The sequence below is a fragment of the Musa acuminata genome, unplaced genomic scaffold, assembly GCF_036884655.1.
Source record: "Musa acuminata AAA Group cultivar baxijiao unplaced genomic scaffold, Cavendish_Baxijiao_AAA HiC_scaffold_299, whole genome shotgun sequence".
In the NCBI taxonomy this organism is placed as follows: Eukaryota; Viridiplantae; Streptophyta; class Magnoliopsida; order Zingiberales; family Musaceae; genus Musa; species Musa acuminata.
The window spans coordinates 12,501-28,219 of record NW_027020560.1 but is presented as its reverse complement, the minus strand read 5'-3'; the positions used below and the strand labels follow the sequence as shown (position 1 = coordinate 28,219).

Here is a 15,719-nt window from a genome sequence, read left to right as displayed (position 1 = left end):
AGATTAGATATAGAATCAAAAAAGTTAATTGATCATTACATAGAATTCAATTAAGATAATGTATGAAAGTAGAATTCCTTGTATTCTCATTTGAGAATGGAAGGAAGGATTTTTGATTTGGGAGAGTTCAAAAAAAAAGAAGGATTTTTTGACTTGCCTTTTTCATTTTTCCCTTATAAAAATAACTCAATCAAAATAAAATTATCTAATCTACAAGAACGAAATGTTTGTTATGTTTAATATCTTTAGCTTAATCTGTATCTGTCTTAATTCTGTCCTTTATTCGAATAGTTTTTTCTTTGCCAAATTGCCTGAAGCTTATGCCGTTTTCAATCCAATCGTAGATGTGATGCCTGTCATACCTGTTCTCTTTTTTCTCTTAGCCTTTGTTTGGCAAGCTGCTGTAAGTTTTCGATAAAATCCTTAATACTTTGCCAAATCCATTCATGATTTATTCGACAAAAAAAATTATAAAAATGGATAAGATCGGCTAAGTCTTACATTAGAATTATAAACCCTCGATTAAAAAATGGAAATTCTTGTATATTGAGTAACCGCGGAGATGAATTTTGATCAGTTTATTTACTCGTTCTGACCTTTCAGTGAGTAAGGAGTTTATTAGGTCTAGGTCCCCTACAATACCTAATTGTCGATATGACAAGAAAATTTTTGTGAGGAAGGAATAAAAATCTTATTACAAAGAAATTCGTAAAAGTGACTTTCTTTTTCTTTTCAAATCAAAAAACTCCATTTTGGGGGGTATGATGTCAAATCAAACAAAATAGTATATGTGGTAAAAAGAAAAAATAGGTAATCTATTCCCTTTTTCTAAAATGATCTTATCTTGGAGATTGTGTAATGCTTACTCTCAAACTCTTTGTTTACACAGTAGTGATATTCTTTGTTTCTCTCTTCATCTTCGGATTCTTATCTAATGATCCGGGACGTAATCCTGGACGTGAGGAATAAAAAAAAATTGAGTTTTCTTTGTTTTTCTAATTTTTTCTTATTATTTTATCTATTCCATATATTCACTTTACCTATAAAAAAATAAAGGAATCGAAATTCCTTCGAAATCGAAAGTATCAAGTAATCAGAGCGGGCGGAGAGAGAGGGATTCGAACCCTCGGTACGAATAACTCGTACAACGGATTAGCAATCCGCCGCTTTAGTCCACTCAGCCATCTCTCCCAATTTAAATAAAATTGAAATTTCAATAAAATTTCAAATGAAATTGAAATTAACTATTTCAATTTAAATTGAAATTAAATAAAAAAAGAAAAGAAAATAATAAAAAAGAAAAAATTTTTAATTTTTAAGATATTAATTATTAAGTTTAAGAAAGACATTAATATAATATTTTTTATTAAGAAAGATATTAAACATTATAATTTAAGAAAGATATTAAACATTATAATTATAACATTATCATTAGAAATATGAAACATTCTATTAAAATTTCTAATTATAGAATAGATTTCATTACAGATGAAATAAAAAAAAAATAAAAAGTGAATAATTAAAAATTAAAATTATTAATAAATTCTAATCTAAATTTAAAGGTTAAAGGAATTGAAATTTTATTTTCAATTAAAGTAAAGAAAAAACAAATTAAAGGTTTTTTTTATGTAATAAAAAATTTCTTAAATATTATAATATTAAATATTATAATATTATATTATAAGTAATTTTATAAGTAATTGTATATTATAAGTAATTATATAATTAAGTAATTAATAATATTATATTATAATAATATTATATTATAAGTAATTATATAATTAAGTAATTATATAATTATAATTATATAATTATATTTATATTAAGTTAAGTTAATTTTAATAATTTAAGTAATGTAATTATATAAGTAATTATATAATTATATTTATATTTAAGTTAATTTACATTTACGTAATTTAATTTAAGTTTCATTTAAGTAAGTTAAGAGTAAGTCAAGAACGAATTTGATCAAGAATTCCATTTAGATAAGATTCGAAACAGGTATCTCCAATAGAAAGAAAACCTTACTTCTTTAATTTTGTACGAAAGGTTTATTCTCCCGGCCTGGTCCTAGTTAAGTACTGGCCGGGCCAGTACCTCTTTTTTTGTCCAGCTTCAATGACCCCTTCAGACAGACTGAGAATGCCAGCAATCCAGCAAAGGAAAAGTATAAGTATAACTTTATACTGTTTTTTAAATTTATATATGTTATTTAGAAAAGCTTTGTGCTCTTCGCCTTTTAAGTCCCTGGCTGGCGGGACTAAATATGTGTCAACGTTATAATTTTAATGCTATCTTGATTGCGTCTCACTCCCTTGTTCGACAAATAGTCCATTCATATACAATAATGTATATGTAGCGGGTATAGTTTAGTGGTAAAAGTGTGATTCGTTCTATTAACAACTTAAAAAGTTAAGGGGTCTCTCGGTTTTTTGCATACTCCGATCAAAAACTTTATTTCTTAAAAGGGTTTAATCCTTTACCTCTCAATAGCATATTTGAGGAAGAACATACATTCTCACGATTTGTATCCAAAGTCCAATTAGAAATTCTATTTTCGAAATTGAATAAGAAAATTGGATTATGTATATGGAGTCGTGAAACATAATTTTTTTTGAATTGGATCAATTCTTCCAATCGAATGAGTATGAATAAAGGATCTATGGATGAAGATACAAAAGTTTATTTCCAATCGTAACTAGATCTTAAATTTTGGTGTTGTAAAAGGGAAATTGAAGCCAAACAAGCTAGAAAAGGGTGGTTTTGGTTTACTAGAACCATCAGCATATTGTTTCAGCTCGGTGGAAACCAAATTCTTTTCCTCGGGATCCTGCGAGTGGAAATAGGGAACGAAGTAACTAGACTAGACGGATTTGGTATAATCCCTCTCCTCTAGAGGGATCATCTAGTAAGCGAGTAGTTTGGGATACATTCAGACAGAAAGGCTGACATAGATGTTATGGATCTAATTTTCTCTAGGAATACATCAATCTTCCATAAAGGAGCCGAATGAAATCAAAATTTCACGTTCGGTTTTGAATTAGAGACGTTAAAAGTGATCAAGCAACGTCGACTATAACCCCTAGCCTTCCAAGCTAACGATGCGGGTTCGATTCCCGCTACCCGCTCCATATTTCTTATTATGTATTATACATCTTATTATGTTATGTATTATACATCTTATTATGTATTATACATACATGCACCATCAATTTAGATATGCATTCTTTTTTATTCCCTAAAATATTTTCCGTGTAATTTGATTTTTTATCCGAACAAAAGAAAGTAAGAATACAAAAAAATAAAATAGGAATGAAAAGCGTCCATTGTCTAATGGATAGGACAGAGGTCTTCTAAACCTTTGGTATAGGTTCAAATCCTATTGGACGCAATTTATTTCCATCTATTTTTAAAATGGCTATACTTTTTAAAAATGGCTATACTAAGAAACCCTTTTTGAATCATTCGAATCAGAACTATTTCTCAATGATTACTCTTGTACTAAGAATAGAATATACCAAGAATAGAATAAAAGTAAGAAATTTATGTTTGTTCCTGAAGTAAAAACAGTTCGATCTGTTCTTGAATAGCTTCCTTCAAAAGAAATTCTACTTCCTCGGTGAATGTCTTGGTAGAAGATATAATTTCTTGAAATTTAGGTTTATTGTTTTTTAAGTAGCTACGTAACTGACTGAGAAATTTCTTTACCTGTCCAATTTCTAGCGGATCAAGATATCCATTCGCTCCGGTATAAATAGTAGCTATCTGTTCTTCCACTGCGAGAGGGTCTGATTGGGATTGTTTAAGCAACTCGCGTAATCGTTGACCTCTTGCCAATTGATTCTGAGTAGCTTTATCGAGATCAGAAGCGAATTGTGCAAAGGCTTCTAACTCTGTGAATTGCGCTAGTTCCAATTTTGATTTGCCGGCTACTTGTTTCATGGCTTTAATTTGAGCTGCGGATCCTACTCTGGAAACGGAAATACCCACATTAATAGCAGGTCGGATTCCAGCATTGAATAGATCGGCAGATAAGAATATTTGTCCATCTGTAATGGAAATTACATTAGTAGGAATATAAGCTGAAACGTCTCCAGATTGAGTCTCAACTATCGGTAAAGCGGTCATACTTCCTTCACCTAAACTAGAATTTGATTTAGCGGCTCTTTCCAAAAGTCGTGAATGCAAATAAAAAACATCTCCTGGATAAGCTTCACGACCGGGAGGTCTTCTTAATAGAAGAGACATTTGGCGATAAGCTTGTGCCTGTTTGGAGAGATCATCATAAATTATTAAAGTATGTTGTCCACGATACATAAAAAACTCAGCCAGAGCCGCTCCCGTATAAGGAGCGAGGTATTGTAATGTAGCAGGTGAATCCGCCGTTTCGGCTACCACAATAGTATATTCCATCGCCCCCTTTTCCCGGAAAGTAGTCACTACCTGAGCCACAGAAGATGCTTTTTGACCAATAGCTACATAAACACATATTACATTTTGACCTTTTTGATTGAGAATCGTATCTGTGGCTACGGCTGTTTTGCCGGTCTGTCTGTCCCCAATAATTAATTCTCGCTGACCGCGTCCTATAGGGATCATCGAATCAATGGCAATAAGCCCCGTTTGAAGAGGCTCATATACAGAACGTCTAGAAATAATACCTGGGGCAGGAGATTCAATTAACCGAGATTCAGAAGCTGAAATTTCACCTCTCCCATCAATAGGTTTAGCCAGAGCATTTATAACACGACCCAAATAACCCTCACTCACAGGTATCTGAGCAATTCGTCCTGTTGCTTTTACGGAACTTCCCTCTTGTATCATCAAACCATCACCCATTAATACAACGCCAACATTATTTGATTCCAAATTCAGAGCAATGCCTATTGTACCCTCTTGAAACTCTACTAATTCACCTGCCATTACTTCATCAAGACCATGAACACGAGCAATTCCGTCGCCTACTTGAAGTACGGTACCGGTATTCACAATCTTTATTTCTCTACTATATTGTTCAATACGCTCACGAATAATATTACTAATTTCGTCGGCTCGAAGGGTTACCATTAGTGTTTCTTTATTCTTTTTAGGAAGGAAAAGATAAAAATAATGCCTAAACTATAACTAAAAAAAGAAGGGCTAATCAGTTATTTCTTGCATGGCCCCGAGAATGCCAATATTAGCACGGATCGTACGGAAATGTAACTCGCTATTCAAGCAACTATTCAGAGTTCCTAGAGCTCCTTGTAAGGCTTGTTGGAAAACTCGTTGTCGGACCTGATTAATCGCTCTTTGTTGTTCAAACTGAAGGGTTTCATTTTTGTAATTTTCTAATTGTTCCAAACTATTACTAGTGGCATTAATCAAATTTTGTTTTTCTCGTTCTATTTCAGAGTATCCATTCATTCGATACTCATCTGCTTCCATTTCCACTTTACGTAAGCGAGCCCGGGCTCTTTCGAGCTGCTCAATGGCCCCTTTACGTAATTCTTCCGAATTTCGAATAGTATTCAAAATCCTCTGTTTTCGATTATCTAATAAATCATTTAATGAAAGTAGATTATCTTATCATTAATTTCAAAACTTCCATGATCTCTTCCCGAACCAAACATGAATCTTTCGATTCATTTGGCTCTCACGCTCAATTATTTATTTTATTTATGGTGTGGGTATTCCCATATCTTTTTTAATGTTTTATTTATGGTGTGGGTATTCCCATATCTTTTTTAATGTAATGAGCCTACCCTCTCTTTTCTGTTTGTATTCAAAGATGTCAAAACTGATACAAGACCAGAATATCAGGAGGACTCTTCCGACTAGACCAGACAAAAATCTAGAATTGTCAGCAAAGTTGTTTCTTTATTTGTATTTTATTTATATTTGTTTTGTATTTTATTTATCATTTTCATTTTTAGAATTCTATTTCATTTTTCATTTTAAAAAAATGAAAATAATAATTATTATATTTTTTATTTGTTTCTTCAAGTCCAAAAATTCCTCTTTTTTTATACATAGGTCGTCATTTCGGCATTAGATAAAAAAAGCAAAGTGCTCATTTTTCTAGTAAATGGTTCAAATTCTTTTATCGATATGAGTGTTCTATATCAAATCAAATAAATTACCAACTATTTTTTTTTTAACCATTTCGTTACTAACGTAGTGGTAGAAGTGGTAGAAAGAGTACCATGTTTTACCTGGACTTTAAACAATTTAGCTTTAACCATGTTAATGGTCTCACATTATTGGTTGATAGAGAATCAAAGTGGATTTACCAATAAGTCACGAAATGCTATGGTTCTTACATATGATTTCTTAATTTATTCAGAAGTAATTCGTCGAGATCGTGCACCTTTTTCCTATTTCTCCTATAAATACCATAAATAAAGTGCAGCTGGATGGATCCAACCTATTCTTGAAATACACAACTCGCACACACTCCCTTTCCAAAATAAATCAATACACCAAGCACTACACTTAGATTTATTGGATTTGTTGCTAAAATATCGGTATTAAACCCGAAACTCCCGGCGGATGGCCAGTGACCCAAGGAAACGAAAGAATCGATTACATTTTTCATATGCTCCCCTCTCTTATGGATAGGACTAACAAAGAACAGAGTTCTTTTTGTATCACTTCACTCGCCTTTTTTTGATCGATTTCTTTTTATTAATTTCATTTCCACTTTATTTAATGGCAATAGATTAAATCATTTGTTTGAAATTTATTATTTTTTAAGTTTTCAAGAAGTTTCCAATAAGATACTTTACTTAGGTCTTAGATCTCATATCAATTGATAACTATTTCGTTTGTTGAAACGCTTCGAACAATGAAAGTAAAAAAGTTTTCTATTGTACTAAGCTAAGGACAGAAAGGAAGAAAGCAAGCGAATCTGGTAATTCCTCATCCTCAAATCAGCCCTTCCTGGCGTATTGTCTCAACAAATAAGTAATTTATAAGTAAAGTGTAAATATAATTCGAAGAAGCAAAGGGCAATTCCAAGTTAAAGTTAATAAAATAAGAAAAAAGTATGTAAGGTACTTTTTTCTATTTATTTCTAGGATTAAACAAAAGGATTCGCAAATAAAAGCGCTAACGCCACGACCAGTCCGTAAATTGTTAAAGCTTCCATAAAAGCTAGACTAAGCAATAAAGTACCTCGTATTTTACCCTCTGCTTCTGGTTGTCTCGCAATACCTTCTACAGCTTGGCCTGCAGCAGTACCTTGACCAACTCCAGGTCCAATAGAAGCAAGCCCCACGGCCAATCCAGCAGCAATAACGGAAGCGGCAGAAATCAGTGGATTCATGGTAAGTTCCTCGCACAAAAAAAAAGAAATGGTTAATGATACAATCAACCAATGAATTATTACTCATTTTATCATTAAGATCCAGCGGTCCGAAGTAACTAAAAACTCCGAATTGAAATGATAATATTACTAAATTACTGAACTGAATCGTCACAACTATCTCGTTTTTACCCATAATGGAGTTTTTGTAAATCCATATGCATACAGTTCTAACTATTGTATTTCTTTGTTTCGAACCACTCTTTCATTTAATTCTTCGTTCTTTACTACACCATTCTTGAGTTCATCTCTTTGTTCATTCAATCCACAATCACAGACAAAATAGAAGGACTGATATTGAAATCCGTCTAAATGGAGTGTGACTAAATGCAGTGTGAGCTGCAATCAATATCAATCAAATTAATACCAATACAAATCAATATCAATATATCAATATGTAGTAATATAAAAGTATGTAGTAGTACCAATATCAATATATAGTAATAATTAATACTAATAATTATCGATAATATAATTATAAATGATTATATTAACTAATACTTAATTGATACTTAGATATTTTACATATGAATATTAATACTTATATTAATATTAACTATTAAACTAATTATTAATGTTAACTAATACTTATTTTATTACTTATATTTATTTACTTATATTTATTTATTTATTTATTATTATTTATTATTATATTTATTATATTATTATTATATTAATATTATTATTATATTATATTATCATTATAGGATTATATTATGTATAGGATTATATTTTATATTATGTATAGGATTATATTATGATTACAGAGTAGAAGTTATGATTATAAAAATAGTAATAGTATGTAATTAAGTAATAGCATGTAATTAAGTAATAGCATGTAATTATGTAATATAGTGATGTTATATAGGATGATAGGGATAGCCTTATATAACTAATGAATATCTAATGTCATTCTAATATGACATATATATTTGTTTCTTCCATAACGTAAACCACCCGCATTTTTTTTAGATTAAATCGGATTCTAGAATCATTCCTAGAAACATAGACGGGGTCCGAGCTTATAGACATTACATACATCTAGTATAACCTCCCCAACCCTTCTTTTTTTTTTTACAATTCTGTAATACCGTCCATCTTTTCTCCTAAAACTCTAAGTCATATAGTAATACGTTATTATGTTCCCCAACCAATTGGATTATCTTGAACCACGCATGAATTGGGATAAACTTACTTAATAATAATAATAAAAAATAATAATAAAAAGACTATTTTGAAAGCTAGTCAATGATGACCCTCCATGGATTCACCTATATAAGCCGCAGCTAACGTTGCAAAAATAAGAGCTTGAATACCACTTGTAAATAATCCAAGAAACATGACAGGTATAGGAACTACTGAAGGGACTAAAGAAACAAGAACGACAACTACTAATTCATCAGCCAATATATTCCCGAAAAGTCGAAAACTAAGAGATAAGGGTTTTGTGAAATCTTCTAGGATGTTAATTGGTAAAAGTATTGGAGTTGGTTGAATGTATTTCCCAAAATAACCCAATCCTTTTTTGCTAAGACCCGCATAAAAATATGCGACTGACGTGAGTAAAGCTAAAGCAACAGTAGTATTTATATCATTCGTGGGCGCAGCTAACTCCCCATGAGGTAACTGTATAATTTTCCAAGGTAAAAGAGCACCTGACCAGTTAGAAACAAAAATAAATAGGAACATAGTTCCAATAAAGGGAACCCAAGGACCATATTCTTCTCCAATCTGGGTTTTGCTCAAGTCTCGAATAAATTCAAGGACATATTCGAAGAAATTCTGACCGCCGGTCGGAATGGTTTGTGGATTCCGAACAGCTAGGATCACCGAACCTAATAAGATAGCAATTACTACCCAAGAAGTGATAAGTACTTGGGCATGGACTTGTAAACCTCCTATTTGCCAATAGAAATGTTGGCCTACTTCTACACCCGATATATCGTATAACCCCTTGAGTGTTTTAATGGAACATGGTATATACATTCATATGGTCCTCTAACAAAAATTGAACTTCAAAAAATAAATTATTTTGATTCAACCATCTCTTTCTCAACTCACCAACTTGAATCACTAATTGTATTCATCAATCGTATATTTAGGATATCAAGAAATTACATAGGATACCAAGAAATCACATAACATCATAACATATTATCAATATGCCCACATTTCCATTTTGTTTTTTCTTTTTTTTAATTCAAGAATAGTAACCGATCCAATAAATCTATAAAATCCCCAAATAATTAACTAATTATTCTTAATCATAATCAACGATTTCTTATATAGCTACAACGGCCCTCACAAATTGCGGATACTAATTTGTTAAGAACCAATCGGATTGAAGCTATAGCGTCATCATTGGCTGGGATCGAAATATCTGCGAGATCGGGGTCACAATTTGTATCGATTAAACAAATCGTCGGAATCCCTAAAATTACACATTCTCGAAGAGCCATATATTCTTCTTGCTGATCAACGATGATCACAATATCAGGCAATCCCGTCATATATTTGATACCGCCGAGATATGTTTGCAAGGCAGATAATTTTCTCTTCAACATTGCGGCATCTCTTTTGGGAAGACGGTTGAGTTTCCCCATCTTTTGTTCTGCTCTTAAATCCCTGAACTTTTGAAGTCTCGTTTCCGTAGTAGACCAATTCGTTAACATACCACCGAGCCATTTTTTATTAACATAATGACACCGGGCCCTTATTGCAGCTGATGCTACTGAATCCGCTGCTTTATTTTTGGTACCAACAATTAAGAAGTTTTTTCCCCTACTTGCTGCATCAAAAACTAAATCACAGGCTTCTGATAAAAAACGAGCCGTTCTAGTGAGATTTGTAATATGAATACCTTTACGCTTTGCAGAGATGTAAGGGGCCATTCTAGGATTCCATTTCTTAGTACCATGACCAAAATGAACTCCGGCCTCCATCATCTCTTCCAAATTGATGTTCCAATATCTTCTTGTCATTTTTCCCCACACTTCCTTTTTGTTTTTTCTTTTTTATTTTTTTAACAAAGAGACGAGGTACTTTGAAATAAATAATTGTTCCGATGGAACCTTCTACCGGGAATTAACCGTTGATACACGGTACAAACCATTAATGTCTTTTAATTACTTATTTTTTTTTTACCAAATCAATACTCGGACCAGATAGTTAAGTTAAAAGACAGATAGTTAAAAGTGAAAAGATAGTTAAAGTAAAAGAATCTGCTCTTAGGAATCATGAAATCGCGTAAACGATTGTTCTGATGTCTCATGGAAATGGGACGTAAGAACAAAATAATTCTCTATGGTGTAACAAAATATCTCTCATTTCCAAATCGAATAGATTCTTTCTTTTGATTTCCAAATAAATGTTCTTGTCTTGCCTTGAACGGTGCACTAATTTTTTGAATCCGGTACCAACGGGTATAATCCCACCCAGAACAACGTTCTCTTTCAGGCCTTTCAACCAATCAATACGACCTCGTAGAGCAGCTTTTGCTAAAACTCGAGCGGTTTCTTGAAAACTTGCTTCGGATATGAAACTTTGAGTATTCAAAGATGCCCTCGTTATTCCCAATAGGATTGCCCGATAAGAGATCGCTTCGTCCAAAGCGCGCCCCGCTCGTTCCGCTCGCAACAATCCGATTAATTCCCCAGGTGAAAAAACATTAGACATTCCATCTTCTGAAACCAACACTTTTGATGTTACTTGACGTACAATAATCTCTATATGTCTATTATGGATCTGTACCCCCTGGGATCGATAAACCTTTTGGATTTTATTAACCAAAGAGATACGACTTTGAACTATGGTTAGCTCCGCTTGAATCAAGAATCCCCAGGGGATTCCAAGAATTTTTGGTATACCTTCGTTCCAACCTTCAACTCTCCTTTCGAGGTTCATCGATATTGAATCAATAGAACGTACTTCTAAGATTTGTTCCACTTTTGGAAGACCTTGCGTTATGTCACCAGATCTCGATTTTTCATATATAAATGTAACTAATGTATCTCCTTCGTAAAAGATTTCTCCATAATGGCCATGAACAGTAGCTCCTGGAGTGGCCAAATAGGGCTTAGCCGATCTTATAACTAAGGAGTCAACATGAACAATTATGATCTGACCAGATTTTTCTACGTGTGGTTCGTATTTGAATAGACATACATTTTCACAAAAAAATTGTCCAAGACGAATTTTTTTAGATGTCTCTTCCCAATAATCGTGATGGAGAAAGTGCCAATTCAAATGGAATGGATTCAAAATGATGTTACTGCATGGATCGGGGTTATAAATCCTCCTATTTTCATCTATTAAACAGTATTTAAGTACTTGAAGTACTTGGAAAGTCTGTTGAAAATTGTCAAGTAGCAAATATTTCTTTAACAAGATCTGATTATAAGTTATTAAATGGTAAGATGAATAGAAATTTGCTATTTTAGGTACAATAGTGCCTAAGGGACCCAGCAAATCCTTAATTGGGATTATGGGATCCGATTCTTTTGTCATATTGTTATATTTTGAACCATTGAATGGGCCAATTCGAAAACAATTGGATGATGACAAAATTATCAAAGATTGGCATTCCTTATTTCGATTTAACAATGTACCAATAGTACCTTGATGTTGGGTAAGTGATTGAATCCTGGCCTTGTAAAAAAAAGGATTGATATTTGTGCGATCTAATCCATTATCGGAAATCAATCCGGAACTTGCCCTATCATATCTTTTTCCGGTATACGAAATAGTGGACTTGACTAACTCAATTCTTATGAAATCTCGAATCAGATCATTTGTTCTTACCTCAACAAAGGAAGCGTGAACCTCTTCCGGAGAACCTTTTTGCTCTTGATCCCAATTCAATACTAAGCAAGTCCGAACTAATTGAATACTTGTGTGAGAAATTCCTCGAATTGACTTGCCATTTCCATGAAGGATATAATTGACAACTCTAAGTTGGACATTATCCTTTTCCCGCAGGAGATCTTGAGGAAAAAGTGTTGCTAAATTTATGCCATCAGCTATTTCATATGTGACTACGGGTCGAACCAAAACAAAATACTTTTTCTTGGTAGGTGTGATCCGTTGGACATAGATCCAATTTTTCCATTTTTTTGATTCCTTAGAAATTTTTTTTTCTGTTTCCGGTGGTATCAAAATGCCGCTGTGCCTGGATATCTTATCTGCCTCTCCAGGAAAATAAATATCTCCGGAAAATATTTTTAGTTCAATATTTTTTTTTTTTCTCTCCACTCGGACTAATCCGCCTACTCGACTTCTTGTATTTAAAGCGAGTTGTGTATCTACTCCAATGATACTATTGTTCCGGACCATTATCAACGAAGATCCGGGTAAGATATGCACTTCTTCGAGAATGAAAAAAAACCGATCTACTTTCGTTTGGTATTTCGGACTAAATTCTTTTGGTCCTCGATACTCAATCAAATCCTCTTTTTTTATGATTGAATTGACCTCTACGGTTCCATATTTAGTAATTCCTGAATTGCTTCTTCTGTATCGTGGATCATCAAAATAAGCAAGAATACTATTTCTACGTAAAATACCCTGTTTTGGTATTTCGATCGAAATACCAAAACAGGGTATTAGTTCTTTCTCTCGTTCTTGATTGTATTGTAATGGGATGATGAATCTATTTCTTCGCTTTTTCGCCAAGAAATAAGAATTCCCTTGGATAATAGAAGGATATATGAAATTCAAATGACCATTAGACATCGTTTGATCAGGTCTTATTGAATAGTCAATAATTTTCTTATCTTTTTTACCAGAAGTATCCAACAATTTATGTCTTATTCGACCATTAGTCATTGATAGGTCAGAGATATATCTTTCTTCGACAGAAAAAGAATAAACATTCATTTGATCTTGATCCTTGTGGAGCGAAAAAGACACTATACTGGATCTGCACGGACCTCCCGCTAATATCCATAAATGACTCGTTTTTGATAATAGATGAACATTACCATATGTATATTCAGGTGCATGGTGGACATCGGTACTCCAGTGCATTTCTCCCTCTGATTCAGAATAAATATGTTTTCGTACCTTCTCTTTAAAATGAAAAGTGGACGTTCCAGCACGAATCTCAGCAATCACTTGTTCTGATTCTACATATTGATTATTTTGAACTAAAATAAAACTTTTTGGTGGAATATTTACATTATGTAGAATATCCCGACTCTCAATAGTTACATACAAGTCTATAGAACATAGAAAAGCAGGATGCCCATGACGGGTACGTGTGGGATGAACCAAATCCTCATTGAATTTTATTTTTCCATTAGAAGGAGCTCGTACATGCTCGGCAGTACCGCCTGTGAATACTCCACCGGTATGAAAAGTTCTTAATGTTAGTTGAGTTCCTGGTTCCCCAATTGATTGACCCGCAATAATACCTACAGCTTCTCCCAATTCGACCAGGTCGCCATGAGTAGGACTCCGACCATAACATAATTGGCAGATCCAAGATGTACTCCTGCAAGTAAAGGGGGTTCGAATATATATTGGTTGTGCTCGAAAGGTTATGAATCGATTGACAAGTCCAATCCCAATATCTTGATTTCGAGTGGCAAGGCATCGTAGACCGATATATATATCGTCCGCTAATACACGACCAATTAGTGTTTGGACAAAAATTTTTTCCGTCATCCCATTTCGAGGACTCACGGAAATACCTCGGATAGTGCCACAATCTGTTCTACGTACAATAATATGTTGAACTACTTCAACAAGTCTACGTGTGAGGTATCCAGCATCTGATGTTCGTACAGCAGTATCTACAACTCCTTTGCGGGCTCCATAACAGGAAATTATATATTCTGTCAAAGAAAGTCCTTCACGTAAATTGCTTTGAATGGGTAAATCAATCATTTGTCCTTGGGGATCCGACATTAATCCTCTCATACCTACTAATTGGTGTATCTGAGATGCATTTCCCCTAGCTCCCGAAAAGGACATTAGATATACTGGATTAGAAGGATCAGTCATCCGAAAATTAGGATTCATTTCTTGTCTCAAATATTCACTTGTAGCATACCATATCTCAATGGATTGACGTAATTTTTCTACCGCGTGTACATTCCCATAATGATGGTGTTTATCCAAAATAAAACTTTGTTGTTCAGCGTCTTGGACTAACCATCCCTTAGAAGGGATTGTTAAAAGATCATCAATTCCTAATGAAATAGATGTAGCAGTGGCTTGTTGGAAACCCAAAGTCTTTACTTGATCCAAGATATGTGATGTATATGCCATTCCGAAATGATCTATTAACCTGCTAATAAGTCGTTTCATAACAGTTCCATTTATCACTTTATTGTGAAAGACCAGATCGGCCCGTTCTGCCATAAGTACAGTACCTCTTATATTTATTCTGCTAAGTAGGATTCGACAATGGACCTGAGTTAGTGATTCGAAAACTTCCTTTCCTCAATCTCAATCTTGATTCACGCAGAAATTCAGAAATTATGATACCAGTGAAATTGGGGAGACCCGAATTCCCATGGGCACGAACATCGCCTAATCTGATTTCTTAGTTTAGATAGCGTATGAGTAGGCTCGACAAAACCCCTGTATGGCTTCTTCTATTTCCCGATAAAAAGAAATATGACCAAGAGTAGTTCGAATGTATATACAACGGATTTCCTTTGTTACACTTCCTTCTATTAGATAGTGCCCATAAATCTCATGATAAGTACCCAAAGATTCATATTGAACTTCGATGGGAACTTCTCTTGAGCCAATGACACGTTGATCTAGTCTCCATCGGAGCCACAAAGGACTATCTAAACTAATTCGTTTCTGTTGATAAGCTCCAAGTGCATCATAGGAACTAGAAAAATAGGGTTCTTTCTTTTCCGTATACCTATAGTCATTTTTTTTATTGTCAACCTTTTTATTTTGGTAGTTTCCGCAACTATATCTATATGGATTATACCTATTTGCACAAATACCTCGACGATTCCCGATCGTTAATAAATAGAGTCCGATAAGCATATCTTGAGTTGGTACGGAAATAGGATCCCCAATAGCTGGAGACAAGAGATTCATATGAGAAAACATAAGTAAACGAGCCTCCGCTTGAGCTTCCAAAGATAAAGGTACATGAACAGCCATTTGATCCCCATCAAAGTCTGCATTGAAACCCTTACAAACTAATGGATGTAAACAAATAGCGCGTCCCTCCACTAAAAAGGGTTGGAACGCCTGTATGCCTAATCTGTGCAGGGTGGGTGCTCTATTCAATAATACAGGATGCCCCCGCATAACTTCTTGAAGTATTTCCCATACAATGGGTTCTTTTTCCCGAATTTTACTTTTAGCAATTCCTATGTTAGAAGCAACATGTTGTCTGATTAGA

At 33.7% G+C, this 15,719-nt stretch overlaps 2 protein-coding genes and 2 non-coding genes across 4 annotated transcripts in view; 1 reads left to right on the top strand and 3 right to left on the bottom strand.

Moving 5' to 3' along the window:
* Positions 1-1,103: 1,103 nt before the first annotated feature.
* On the bottom strand, positions 1,104-1,191 carry TRNAS-GCU (transfer RNA serine (anticodon GCU)). The gene has a single exon. It is a non-coding gene; the product is annotated as a tRNA-Ser (tRNA).
* Positions 1,192-2,350: 1,159 nt separating this feature from the next.
* LOC135657738 (ATP synthase subunit alpha, chloroplastic) lies at positions 2,351-7,905 on the bottom strand. The gene has a single exon (XM_065176011.1). It carries the CDS (start codon positions 5,065-5,067, stop codon positions 3,544-3,546), a length of 1,524 nt encoding a protein of 507 aa, XP_065032083.1. The 5' UTR covers positions 5,068-7,905; the 3' UTR covers positions 2,351-3,543.
* Positions 3,320-3,391, top strand: TRNAR-UCU (transfer RNA arginine (anticodon UCU)). Its single transcript has one exon. It is a non-coding gene; the product is annotated as a tRNA-Arg (tRNA).
* The window catches only part of LOC135657739 (DNA-directed RNA polymerase subunit beta'-like), a 10,917-nt gene continuing 624 nt past the window's right edge, over positions 5,427-15,719 (bottom strand). Inside the window, exon 1 of the mRNA XM_065176012.1 lies at positions 5,427-15,719. This exon is cut by the window's right edge and continues 624 nt beyond it. Coding sequence (XP_065032084.1) covers positions 14,897-15,719 — 823 coding nt within the window. The 3' untranslated portion in view covers positions 5,427-14,896.